We start from the raw sequence: 13663 nt of genomic DNA on the forward strand, positions 1-13663 counted from the left end.
TCCCATGGGCTTCAATTTTGCTCACATGCCTATTATGTAATACAAATTTCCCAATTCTATTCGTATTTTGGAGGCCAAAATGAGCGATTTTGTAATGTAAATTATAAAAAAAGCTTTTTAAGCCCATAATTGCCCACAGGAGAGCATTAAACTCACGAGATTTCAGCTGCCCAACAAAAACAAAATCTGAGAAGGACTATAAAAAGTAGCCAGGTGACCTCAAAGGTCTTTTAAGCAAGAGCAAAGGTGAAGATGCACCAGAAATAAGAGGAAAGTTGACCTACCTTAACCTTTTCATGAGGACACCACATTCTTCCTCAGGATTTGGTAAACATCCTCTTCTAAAATATGAGCATGCATTTTGTAATTCAATATGCAAAAAATCCTATATTAACCAACATGATCTGGATGTCAAGTATAGCACAAATAAAATATACACATATTCATTGTCTACTTTTACCCACATCTCAATTTTTATAAATAGGTTTCAATATTTTATGCAATAATCTTTTTAAGAAAACCTGAAGACACATCGAGTTCAGAGTTGCACATTCATGAAGAATAGTTTCATCTCTGCATAGGCGATTCATTTCACAGCCCAAACTGTGTGTGGTTCATCAGAAGACAACTCCATCAATGGGTTTTGAAGTGCAGGATGAATTTGTGGGTGCACACCACACATCATGGAATACTACAGCTCAACCAAGGACCTGTTTTGTTCGTCAGATTTTATTGTGATTTTACAGTATAGTATACATTTACAATATGTCTCGAACCAACTAAGCAGATGCTTATAAACTAATGGTAAGTCCATTACACAGGTATGTACACTAATTAAACCCTACACTTGAGCATTTGTTTACTGTATTACAAATGCCATCCAATGTGAGGAGCATAATATAAAATGGGAAAAAATGGATAGACGGGATCCCCCCCCGCCGCCCCACACACTTCAGACTGGGAGTGCCCAAGAGCTTATGGTGCAGGAATATTTTTGAGTGCTCCACAGCTGCAAAGGGATATTGTGCCTATATATCCTTACTGCAGCTATACAGGCACAGCAATTTCTTTTGTTAATCCACTGTCACCTGCTACCCACCTCCATTGCAGCTGAAGAAATTGCCCGGTCAAGCTCCATGGCCATTACTGGTAGAATGGTTGGGCGGGGGGGCGGCAGAGGACTCAATTTCCACTCCGATTAATTTGCCATTTTTCTCAGAGGCAGGGCCTGTGGAGATTCCTGCAGCTCCACCCACACTTTACTGGGGTAATTTGTGTTTGGTGAAATGTTCCAAAGATAACAAGTTGTTATTGTTAATATTTCTTTCTGATGTGGTCAAGCTTGGAGTTACTCTGCTCGCTGATGAATCTCCTGGTCAAAGAACTAAAGAGTGCAATCCTGATTGTACAGGGGACAAGTTTCTTAAAGGGGCATGTTCTCATGGGCTCTCCCCCCTGCCCCCTCATGGGACAATGCCAACATCCTGCTTGATATGGAGGTTGAATTCCCTTCAAAGAATAAAGATGACCATATCTACAGCAAGTAATTAATATTTTTCTTTCAATGAACCAATATAGAATGAGCAACTGTTTCTTATTTAACAGTTTACTTGGATGCTGATGATTTGCAAAATAAAATGCATTATGTTTTAACATGCATTTAGATGAGCTATTTCAATTAAGAATGCATCGAATTAACTAATAATGTTGGACCCATGCCAGTAAACTCTTCAACAAGCCAGTGCCATTACTACAGCTTATTAGTAGCAACCATTGCTGATATCGGATTAGATTCTGCTCTCATCAAAATGTTGCAATAGTTATTTGGAGGAAAAAAAGTCAAAGCAAAAACATTGGACGCGAGAACCCACAACTTGCGATCGGTCAAGATTCGCCATGACAGATCATCCAAACTGACGCAAAAATCACTTTCACTGGGCTATTTGCCCAAGTTCTGCCCACAAAACCCTTATGCCTGGTAAAAGCAGACCTAAGGACATGCTTTCGCCAGCGTAAGGGCTAATATAAATGTTAAATTAAAAATGTAAAAATCATCCACAAACATTTAAAATTAGTTGATGTACATTTTGGCCCAGAGTAAAACTATTTTTCAAAAAATGTCATTTTTATTGTAAATGCTTCATTAAAGAGACTTTTAATTAAATGCAAAAATGGAAACATTTATTTTTATTCCAGTTGTGTAAATTATTTTGGGATTCCTCATTTGATGATGGGGATTCTGTTCGTAAATGGAATCCCCATAAGCATGATGAGATATCCTCCTTTCTAATTGATTGATCTGGCCCATGTGGTTCCAAGGGTGCTTCCCAGCTGCCTGCGTCCCTGGGATCTGTGGATCTTTACGCAGGCCAAGGACCCAAATTCTCCGAAGCCCGGGAGCCAGCAGGTAGGTTCGGATTTTTTTTCGGGTCGGCGGCGTACTCTGGAGACACGCTTCCGACCGAGTAGGAAATATGTCAAAAGATTAAGGTTCTAAATGAGTATTACCATCTTTACTTTATGAGCTGTGAGATAGTCCATTCAAAAATTACATGGGACGTCCTGAGGCAGCGCGCTGATTTTGAGCCATGGGGAGGTCAGTGGCAGCTGCAGGTCGGTCCTGGGAGGGTCGTGGGGAGGTGAAGTTGAGTTGGGGGTTGGGGTTGGGGTGGGGGTGGGAGAAGAACCTGGCCTGACAGCGGCCCGCACTATTTTTGTGGGGTCTGATGGAGAACTCCAAAATTGGCAATCGGGGTCCTGTGTATGTCATATGACCCTGATTCACACATCTTAAAAGGTGCTTACCGCCAGAAATAGGCAGGTTTCTTCAGTTGCCCAGTGGTAACGGGCAGGTTGTCAAGGTTAATGGGGTGTCTAAGTTTACTGAGCCCATTTTCAGACCTTTATCGCCCCGTTACCGCCGATTTCAACAGGTTAGAATTGACTCGTCAATATCTTCAATGTTAACATAACTGGAGTCAAGAGTTATAGAGAACAGGCAGGAAAGTGGAGTTGAGGCCAAGATCAGATCAGCCATTTGCTTATTGAATGGCGGAGCAGGCTCGAGGGGCCGAATGGCCTACTCCTGCTCCTATTTCTTATGTTCCTATGTATAAAGTCAGAGCATTCATTAACCAACCAGATTAGGAACAAGAAGCTCTCAGCACATTTTCAATCGGTTCAAAGCACTCCCGTTTTTTAGTTATAGAAGGGTCCATTGATGCAGAACAAATGCCATGCTCCCACGATCACAGTGGGAAACTCAAGTTCACAGGTCATTGAATTAGGGATTTAGTGTTTTAGTTACATCTCTGATCCGCACTCACTTCGTGTACAGTTTCCCTTTAGGAGCACAGGATTGCAGAATTAACCTTATAATGTGTTATAAAAGAAATATTGATGATAAGATCAACCGTGAGGTCTGGAGCGCAGCGTGATGAGATAAGAAAGTTCTTCAACTTACCGCCATTACATTGAGCATTCTTCCGTAGTGTAGAATAGAATGCTGCAGCTTTGCTGTCATTTTAAACCTAATGCCCCGTTAGAGTATAAGCTTAAGGCACAGACGTCAATATGCAACACTGCAGAGCTCTATTCTGTACACTGATTCATTGGCAGTATTGGATTCCCATTAAAAAAGTAGTTATGGGGAAAGTACTCTCAGACTGCTCATGGTCACCTACACAATGATGTCAAGTGCTGAAATTTCAACACGGCAATGCATTTGTTAGAAAGGTACGCTTTGTTCAAGCTGCAGCAAGTACTCAAATAATACATAAAAACTGGCATAAGGGGACTCTCAATGCTGATGAGAGACTGAATTAAACATGGCAAACCTGTGCCTTAGGAGTGAGGGGGGCAGCTCAATCAAACTGCACAGAGGCAGAGAGAGAGAGAGAGAGAGAGAATAAATGGAAACTCAGGAAAGAAAAGAGACAGAAGGGAAGTGAAGAAAAGATAGAATCAGAAATAGAAGCGAACAAAGACGGAAAAGGCAAATGAAATAAAATTAACATAAATAATATTTTCATCACTTTGAACCAGCATTTTGTCAGTATAAATATGCATAAAAACACACCGAGGAGTGTTTGTTTCTATACTTTTTCGGTATGTTCACACATTGTTTATACAGGAAGATATAGAAGAAAGTCAACCCAAACCTATAAAGAAAATACATGGGCGGCGGGGGTGGGGGAGGTAAGGCAAACAGAAAAAGTCTGTTATTGTTATGGCGGCCAAGTGTAAGATTATATGTTAAATAAATATTTCCAGGTGGTAAATGAAGCCATAGAATGGTCAAATGATGCCACATCTAAAAGGTATTAAATGGTACTCACTGGCATGGTTAATGGGCTGAAAACTCGATGCAGGTATTTGTGTAAGGCATAAACCACTAGGGAAAGCAATCAAACACCTTCGCCCTCGCTGCAGTTTCTCTGGCAGACCAGGGTCTCCCTCGGGCCGGAGGCAGGTGGCCACCATATTAAAACAACATTTCAGCAAAATCTATGGAGTTCACGGAGATTGGCCACAGAAAGAACAAGGAGGAAGTACTGGCCGATTAAACAAATATATAAAACGACTTTTGCGTTGCGCAAGCTACTTCACACAATTCCAACTTATTGCACTGCAGCTGTGACGTCAGTTATAGTTTCATTGGTGAGGGACTGTTCTTTTTATTAGTGTCCAGAGAGGTGGTATCGGTAGTTTCTGTGCCGTTGGAGACCTCCTCCTCGTCTCTTTTTCGCTTGTGCTTCAGGTTTTCTCCGTCACACAATCTTCCCTCAGAGATTCCAAGAGATCGCAGGCACACAATAGCTGTGGACTGTTCCACTACCTTCTTTGTTTTATCCCTAAGAAAGGAAGAGAGAAATAATGAGGGTAATTTTAAGGTTATAATGAAAAATGAGTCTGTTTAAACAGGCATCACTGTACACTGAGGAGGGAGAACAGCTGCAACAGCTGTCTGGGGCTTTCATTATGTTAATGCACGCAAGTGATGTGATAGGATATTTTTATCTGCATTTTGACAGGAGCTTAACCATTGATCGGACAAACACGTAATCGAAAATGGGGAAATCAGCCTGGCTATTAACCCATGTCTATCCAGTGGTCCATGCTCACTAGAGGTGCACGTGTGTGGACGTCAGGCAAGGCCAAAGTCAATTCTGATTGTGATGACCTATACAGTGGAATAGCCTGCTAATGTTTAGTCTAAACTCACACACGCAGAAGGATCACTTGGTTGAGGTTCAGGAAGTACAAGCCTACACGAGTCACAGGTGAAAAGGGATGAAAATTGGGGATAGATAAACAAAAATGATATAATTGGTCCGAAATTCTTTCGAAGCCAAATTCGAGCAATTGATTTGACAATATTCATATAAAAATCCTTACTACCTGGCAAAGCCAACATTTATACAAAGACATTTTGATTTGGATATCTAGGGCTCGAAATTCAGGTGCCTCAGAAAGCTGGTGCACCTATGAGTTTTTAACTGATGCCCACTGCTGGAACTCCTGATGCGGTGAGTAGATCCATTTTCAGGACTTTGACATTTTTTCAAAGTCCTACAGACAGGCTGACTGGCTGAAAATGGGTCGGTCGGGGCCTCCACCGCTGTCAATCAGCGGTGGAATCGTGGTGACCTCACAGCGCGTGTGCGTCACCACGCTCTCTCCCCTCCGTTAAAGGGGAGAGATTCGATCATTTTTTAACTTTGGCCACTGGGCCACCAAGGAGGGTTTCGGCTGGGCCAGCGGCCTGGCACCCAAGAGGGGGTGCCAGGTTGCCCATTGGCAGCCCGGCTGAACCTGGGGCCAGTATTTTACCGGCCGATCGGCAAGTCAGCCGTCAAAAATATTTCCATTGCAGCTGTGATCCCTTCCCTTTAAGCTGCTGGGCTGCACTCAGTGCGGAGATGGTGCACCGGCAGAAAAACCTTCTGGGGGCACCGCACGGCAGGGGATCGATGAGTTCAGCTGAAAATCGCTGGTAAATATTTTTTTATTGCTCAACATTGGCAGTGTGACTACTTGGGCAGAATGGGGTCCCTGACCTGAATTTAGGTTGGTTCAGTCTGTTGACCCCAAAGCGGCGGCCATTCGATTTTTAGGAATGGCTGCCGCAAACGGGTATTAACGGGTCTCTTCTTTGAGACCCTGAATTTCGGCTCCCTAGTGTATAATGCAATAGCTCCAATAAGATACTTGAATTTGAATGAAAAGATGATCGGAACTAAATGTTACTTTGAACCAGTCGCATAAATGCTACCGTGAACATGTGCATCTCACCAATGAAACAAGTAAGGCGTGCTTTCCACAGAGCTGCTGCATATGACCAGTTATGATTTGCGCATATGAACCCAATAAAAACCAACCCTCACTCAAATAGATTACAGCATTTTCTGATTCAAACCATGAAGGGCAAATATTTTATTAAGGAGGTCATATTTTCTCAAAGCAAAATAGGCCTTTAGTAATTAATTAATGAATACATACAAATAAAGAGCGATTTTGCTAAACTTTCAGTATGGGGTAAACTCCAGGTCAGTAACTGGGTGAACATCAAGACAGAAGTCAGGAGGACAATGGGATTGTTGTTAGAGTTCTTTTTTTATGTTAATCATTTGCTTGGTGTTCAGTTATTTGCTGCTGCTGGACTATAAATAGTCACACTTTACCCTTGTACATTGCACCAGGCAAGAAAGGCCAGGGAAGCATGCCAACGTTAGGATTAACTGGCTGGGCAGAGTCAGGGTCAGATAACATCTCATCTGTCTGCTCAGCTGGAAAACAAATAGTTGAATCTTTTAAACTTCTATTGTTTCCTTCCCCCCCCCCCACCCACCCCCCCAGTGCTTTGGTGCATTACACAATACTCCTCAGCTGGCGAGGTGGGTGAGCAACTAGGTTGTATGCCCACTGCTGTTCTGTGCCTGACTGCTGGGAGGAGTCAATTGCACCATCCTGCCCTGTGGGGCAGCACTTCAGTTCATCTGTCTTTATGAAGCCCAGGTAGCATCAGTTGTGTGAGAAGGTGGTGTAAACCTGTGCTGTGTTGCTCCATAGCATTGCATGGTGACACATCAACCGGACAAACCTAATGCAAATTTTCAGACCAGTAAAATACACAAGATTGAGCCCCAAAGGGCCCAAGTACTGTGATTAAATCTGGAATTAATCTTCAAATTCGAGTCAAAGAAAACTAACTGTCCTCCCTTACCAAAAAAAAAAATTCCGGATACATTTATAAATGACCATATTTAATATCTGAGCTTTAGAGTTTCTGGAAGCCAAGTGATGGTAAGAAATCCAAAACATATGGAATCACACGCGCTTACAGCCTATCATGGCTCTTGGAGAGTGATGGAAGCGAGCCTTTGACTCAATGCTAGTATTCCTGTCTCTGAATCAGAAGGTGCGGGGCTTGAATCCGAATATAAACAATCCTGGTGATTGGAGACAGGAGCTCTGGCTCTGCATTCGGGGGTGAAATCCAGTGAGATACTCACGCCCGGCAGATGTGGGCGGCCCACTCCTCATCGTATAGGTTGTGAGAGCCCATAAAACGCTCCCACCGTATCGGACTAATCACCCTATTGGCTGGTATAACGATGGTTACAGCCATGGAAGAAGCCTTTAGATTGCAGCCTGTCAGACTGTTATAATCAGTTTGAGAATCCTACCACTATTCTCCAAGGGAAGATATGAAAACAACAACTAGAGCAATCCAAAGTTATTCCCAGTGCATCAAGCTCCCCATTCAGTTTGTATCTTCCTCAGTTTCAAATATAATGTTTTCCTTGGGCACTGTCCCCCCCTTTCAAAACCATCATCATCACCCCACTCCGGAAAAAACTGCACCCTCAACCCCACTGTCCTGACAAACTAACTCATCTCCAAACAGTCCTTTCTCTCCTCAAATCATTGAACGTTTTATTGCTTCCCAAATCCGTGCCCTTCTCTCATGCAACACCCCGTTTGAATCTCTCCAATCAGGTATCCACCGACAGCATTGAAATGGTCCTAATCAAAGTCTCAAAAGATATTTTCTGGATGTCAACCCAGAATGCAGAGCCAGTCTTCAATGACTGTGGCCATAGTGCATTCTCTTCCCATCTTTACAATCTCACCTTCAGAGTCACCCACGGATATATCCTTGACCCCATTCTCTTCCTTGCTTCCATGTTGCCCCTTGGAGCATAATGGGGTCAGCTTCCACATTTACACTGATGACACCTAGCTCCCTCTCCACCACATTCATGAGCCCTCCACTGCCTCTGTGCTGCAGGACTGCTTGTCCAATATCTAGTCTTGGTTGAGCCACAGATTTCTCCAGCTAAACCTTGGGTAGACCTAAGCCATTGTCTTTGACTACTGCCACAAATTCCGTAATCTTTCGTAATCTTTCCACCGACTCTAACCTTCTGCCCAGAAACTGTCGCCGGCTGAACCAAACCTTGGTATCCCACTTGACCCCAAGGTAAGCTTCCGACTTCATAGTCTCTCCATCCAAAGATCACCTACTTCCACCTCCATAACATCATGCAGCCAGTGCTCACTGACTCACACTGGCTTGCAGTTCAACAATATCTCAAATTTGAACTGCTCATCCTTGTTTAAATCCTTTCACAGCCTCCCTCCCACATCTCTATAACCTTCTCCAGCAGTACAAGCCTTGCCTCTCAAACTCTTCATTTCTCTAACTTCGGTCTCTTGTGCTTCACGCTTGCCTTAAAACTATCTTTTTATCCAAACCTTTGATCATTCCTCCTTCCTGGGATCGATGTCCATTTTTCCCCTTGTGAAGCAAATTGGGATGTTTTTCTATGTTAAAAGCACTATATAACTGCAATTTGTTGTTGTCTTTTCTATAATGAGGCTCCCAAATCAGCAAGCAGTACTAATGGTGGTCGAGAAAATGTTTTGTATAAATTTATCATTACTTCTTTACTCTTGTACTTTAGATCCCATTTATAAAACTGGAAATGCGGTTGGTTTTTCTTATATAAACCTAAACTTTTTATTCATTTGCGTTGATATTTATTTCATCACACTCAACTGTCAGTGAAAGCAGTTAATAAATATATCCCCGAGAGTAAGAGTGACATCTTTAACTACACGTCAGCATAGTCTGTTCTCTGGCTGTTACACATCTTTAACCTGCTCAACATTTGAGTCAGTACCTCGAGTCAAAATCCCTATGCTGTGATGTTTGAGACAGGATTTATTATCTGACATGGAAGGAATGACAGCCCCCTACTGTTCAACATCAGGAGGTGCTTTTTCAAACTATCTGGCTAAAGATTTTTTACATTTTCAAAGTGCGCAGCTAGAATTAAATCTATACACTGTGAAGCAAAGGTTTATGAGGGCTCAATTTTCCCGGGTCATTTGCGTCGTTTTTTTGGTGTGCGCTGTTTTTTCTGGCGTAATGATTTAATTCAAAGTTTCCCCCTGGAATCTGTGCCGGCGTAACTGCTTTAGTTACGTTTTTCCTAGGTTATAGGCTGCGCCAGTTTACAGTCTTTTTTGCAGTTTGCCCAACATATTTTTATCCTAGGTCGGCGTATCTGGCCACTCCCGAAAAACCTTCTGGTGAGTTAACAGAAAGCAACGCACATTGACAAATCCGCGCTGAAAGACGCCATTGTTTTTCATCAAAGTTTTTGGAGGGAGTCAAGAACACTTGAAATAGCCATAATAAAGTTCAACTTTTTTTTTACCTTTCAACGGAGTACACGGCAGTTTCTTGGATTTCTGAAGTTTTCTGAAGCAGGGCTGGAAGGGGGGGTCGTAGCGTCGGCCATCAGAATCAGCACTGGGTCTGGACACGGGGGCCCGGCTGGAAAACAAGCCCCGGGGTGGGGGGGGGGGGGAGGTGCCGATCGGAAGGCTTCTGCACTAAGCCCAGGGAGCGAGGTAGTGATCGGAAGGCTGCTGCACTAGGCACAAGACGGCAATGAGTTTGGGGGTGGGGGGGGGAAAGAGAGGAGACAACTGATTCAATGTCATCGCATGAGGACCATCAGAGCCTGTAGGGTGCTGGGCAGAAATATATCGGGTATATCGAGACAGGCGTTCGTATCTGCACCCGAGTGATGCAGACTAAGGACTGTGTCAGAAGGCTGCGTTTCCACAAAGAAGTTGTAACTGAGGTCTGTCAGTTGGTGAAAGCAGACCTGCAACCTAGAAGCGCCAGGAGGACTGTATTGGCAGTTGAAGTGAAGGTTACAGCTGCACTTTCATTCTATCTGGATCGTTACAAGCTACAACTGGGGATGTGTGTGCCATCTCTCAACATGCAACACATGTCTGCATTCAACAGGTGACAGCTGCAGTATATGCACGGAGGAATGACTACATAAAGCTCCCCATGACCTAGTGAGGAGGAGGAACTGAAGGAAATCCTTATTAGGCGGGAAATTGTGTTAGGGAAATTGATGGGATTGAAGGCCGATAAATCCCGGGGCCTGATAGTCTGCATCCCAGAAGACTTAAGGAAGTAGCCCTAGAAATAGTGAATGCTTCGGTGATCATTTTCCAACAGTCTATCGACTCTGGATCGGTTCCTATGGACTGGAGGGTAGCTAATGTAACACCACTTTTTAAGAAAGGAGGGAGAGAGAAAACGGGTAATTACAGACCGGTTAGCCTGACATCAGTAGTGGGGAAAATGTTGAAATCAATTATTAAAGCTGAAATAGCAGCACATGTGGAAAGCAGTGATGGGATCGGTCCAAGTCAGCATGGATTTATGAAAGGGAAATCATGCTTGACAAATCTTCTAGAATTTTTTGAGGATGTAACTGGTTGAGTGGACAAGGGAGAACCAGTGGATGTGGTGTATTTGGACTTTCAAAAGGCTTTTGATAAGGTTCCATAGAAAAGATTGGTGTGCAAAATCAAAGCACATGGTATTGGAGGTAATGTACTGGCATGGATAGAGAATTGGTTGGCAGACAGGAAACAGAGAGTCGAGATAAACGGGTCCTTTTCAGAATGGCAGGCAGTGACTAGTGGGGTGCCGCAGGGCTCAGTGCTGGGACCCCAGCTATTTACAATATACATTAATGATTTGGATGAGGGAATTGAGTGTAATATCTCCAAGTTTGCAGATGACACTAAGCTGGCTGGCGGTGTGAGCTGTGAGGAGGATGCTAAAAGGCTGCAGGGTGACTTGGACAGGTCAGGTGAGTGGGCAAAAGTGTGGCAGATGCAGTATAATGTGAATAAATGTGAGGTTATCCATTATAGTGGCAAAAGCACAAAGTCAGACTATCATCTGAATGGTGGCAGATTAGGAAAAGGGGAGGTGCAACGAAACCTGGGTGTCATGGTACATCAGTCATTGAAAGTTGGCATGCAGGTACAGCAGGCGGTGAAGAAGGCAAATGGTATGTTGGCCTTCATAGCTAGGGGAATTGAGTATAGGTACAGGGAGGTCTTACTGCAGTTGTACAGGGCCTTGGTGAGACCACACCTGGAATATTGTGTTCAGTTTTGATCTCCTAATCTGAGGAAGGACGTTCTTGCTATTAAGGGAGTGCAGTGAAGGTTCACCAGACTGATTCCCGGGATGGCAGGACTGACATATGAGGAGAGACTGGATCGACTGAGCCTGTATTCACTGGAGTTTAGAAGGATGAGATGGGATCTCATAGAAACATATAAAATTCTGACAGGACTGGACAGGTTAGATGCAGGAAGAATATTCCCGATGTTGAGGAAGTCCAGAACCAGGGGACATAGTCTAAGGATAAGGGGTAAGCCATTTAGGACTGAGATGAGGAGAAACTTCTTCACTCAGAGAGTTGTTAACCTGTGGAATTCTCTACCGCAGAGTTGTCGATGTCAGTTCATTGGATACATTCAAGAGGGAGTTAGGTATGGCCCTTACGGCTAAAGGGTTATGGAGCGAAAGCAGAAAAGGGGTACTGAGGTGAATGATCAGCCATGATCTTAATGAATAGTGGTGCAGGCTCGAAGGGCCGAATGGCCTACTCCTGCACCTATTTTCTATGTTTCTATGACCACCCAAGCAATACGTGACAGGGCTGTGGGCTTCTCCAGGATTGCTGGCTTCCCAAAGGTACAGGGCTGCATTGATTGTACCCACATTGCCTTGTGAGCACCTTTCGAGGATTCCAAGATGTACAGGAACAGAAAAGGCTTCCACTCCATTAATGTACAGCTCGTGTGTGACATGCACTGCATCATGTCAGTTGATGCAAGATACCCTGGGAGCACCCATGGTGCATTCATCCTACGTGAGAGCGTTATATCTGCCATGTTTCAACAGCAGCCAGAAGGGCAGAGCTGGGTACTGGGAGACAAAGGGTACAGCCTCGCCACCTGGCTCATAACACCCCTACACGTAACCCGGACGGAAGCTGACCGGAATACAACATGTCGCACATTGCGCGAGGTCAGGGCGTGTTCCCTTATTGCAGCAGCTAACTCCAGCATGCCGTCCCTCATGCGCCCTGACAGTATCTCAATGACCTGTAACATTCCCTCCCTCATGTTCAGTGATAGTGTTTGCACCATCTCTGACATTCCCTCCCTGATGTTCACTGACAGTGCATCAGCTACATATGACATTCTGTCTGTCATGGTCACAGACATAGTTTCAGTTGACTGAGATATTCCCTCACTGATGGACCCGGATATCGTTCCCATTTCTCGTGATATTGCTGTTACTTCTCCCGACAGTCCCGCGACCTCATCACCCACCCCACTGATGGTGTCCAGGAGTGATCGTGTAAGATCAATGCTCTCCCCACTCATTGCCATCATCTGAACCATATCTGTTAGATCTGTTGAGCTCTCCTTCCCCTCCTCCCCATGGGTGTGCCTCGCAGCACCCCACTACTGGAACCCTCAGCCTCGGAAGCTGGGGCCCTGGGTGTGCCTCGCTGCACCCCACTACTGGAACCCTCAGCCTCGGAAGGTGGGGCCCTGGGTGTGCCTCCCTGCACCACACCACTGGGATCCGCAGCCTCGAACGTTAGGAAACCATGGAATGTCCCACCAACACACAAACCACTAGTCACGGAAGGGGCTGGCCCCTCAACGGGCGGCACCTGCACCTCCACCAAAGTCAGTAAAACAGTGGGGGCTTCATCCATCTCCATCCCCTCCCGCTCCCCCTCAGCCTCATGTTCTTGGTCTGGAGGGTGGGATTGGAAGATGTTCTCCTCTTCAGGCTTGTCCTCATCTGAACCTTCTGCTGCATCGTCATGGTCGGCCTCAAGTTCTGTAAAATGTAACAGAACAGACAAATGGTTAGCAGCAGAGGGGGCAGGGTGGGTGGCATGAAGTAGGCTCATACATTGTATCAACCGAAGTGTAGCTGATGGAGACATCCCCGTGAACCGAAGCATGGCTAGCCCACGCAGTACTTAACATTTAGCAAAGCCAGGCTGGAATTTGCAGGGCTTACCCTCTCCCTCGAGTGTGGGCCCAGCTTGTGCAGTGGTGGTTGCTTTTCTCCAGGCAGGACCCATCAAATTAGCGACCCTGTCTTCCAAGGGTGTCAGTGGCTGCAGATTTTCCGGGCCTCCTCCTGTTCGAGTTCTTTCACTTTTATTATGTGCCACCTTCCTGTGCAAAGATGAAAATGCATTTTTTTTTTTTTTAAAAAGAGAGGGTGTCTTTC

At 44.7% G+C, this 13663-nt stretch overlaps 1 protein-coding gene across 1 annotated transcript in view; it reads right to left on the minus strand.

Annotated features, from left to right (window-relative positions):
• Positions 1 to 713: 713 nt before the first annotated feature.
• Positions 714 to 13663, minus strand: part of dus2 (dihydrouridine synthase 2) — a 152533-nt gene continuing 139583 nt past the window's right edge. The window contains 2 exon segments of the mRNA XM_070897985.1: positions 714 to 4672; positions 4675 to 4853. Coding sequence (XP_070754086.1) covers positions 4620 to 4672; positions 4675 to 4853 — 232 coding nt within the window. The 3' untranslated portion in view covers positions 714 to 4619.

Source organism: Pristiophorus japonicus, chromosome 13 (genome assembly GCF_044704955.1).
Source record: "Pristiophorus japonicus isolate sPriJap1 chromosome 13, sPriJap1.hap1, whole genome shotgun sequence".
NCBI classification, from domain to species: domain Eukaryota; kingdom Metazoa; phylum Chordata; class Chondrichthyes; family Pristiophoridae; genus Pristiophorus; species Pristiophorus japonicus.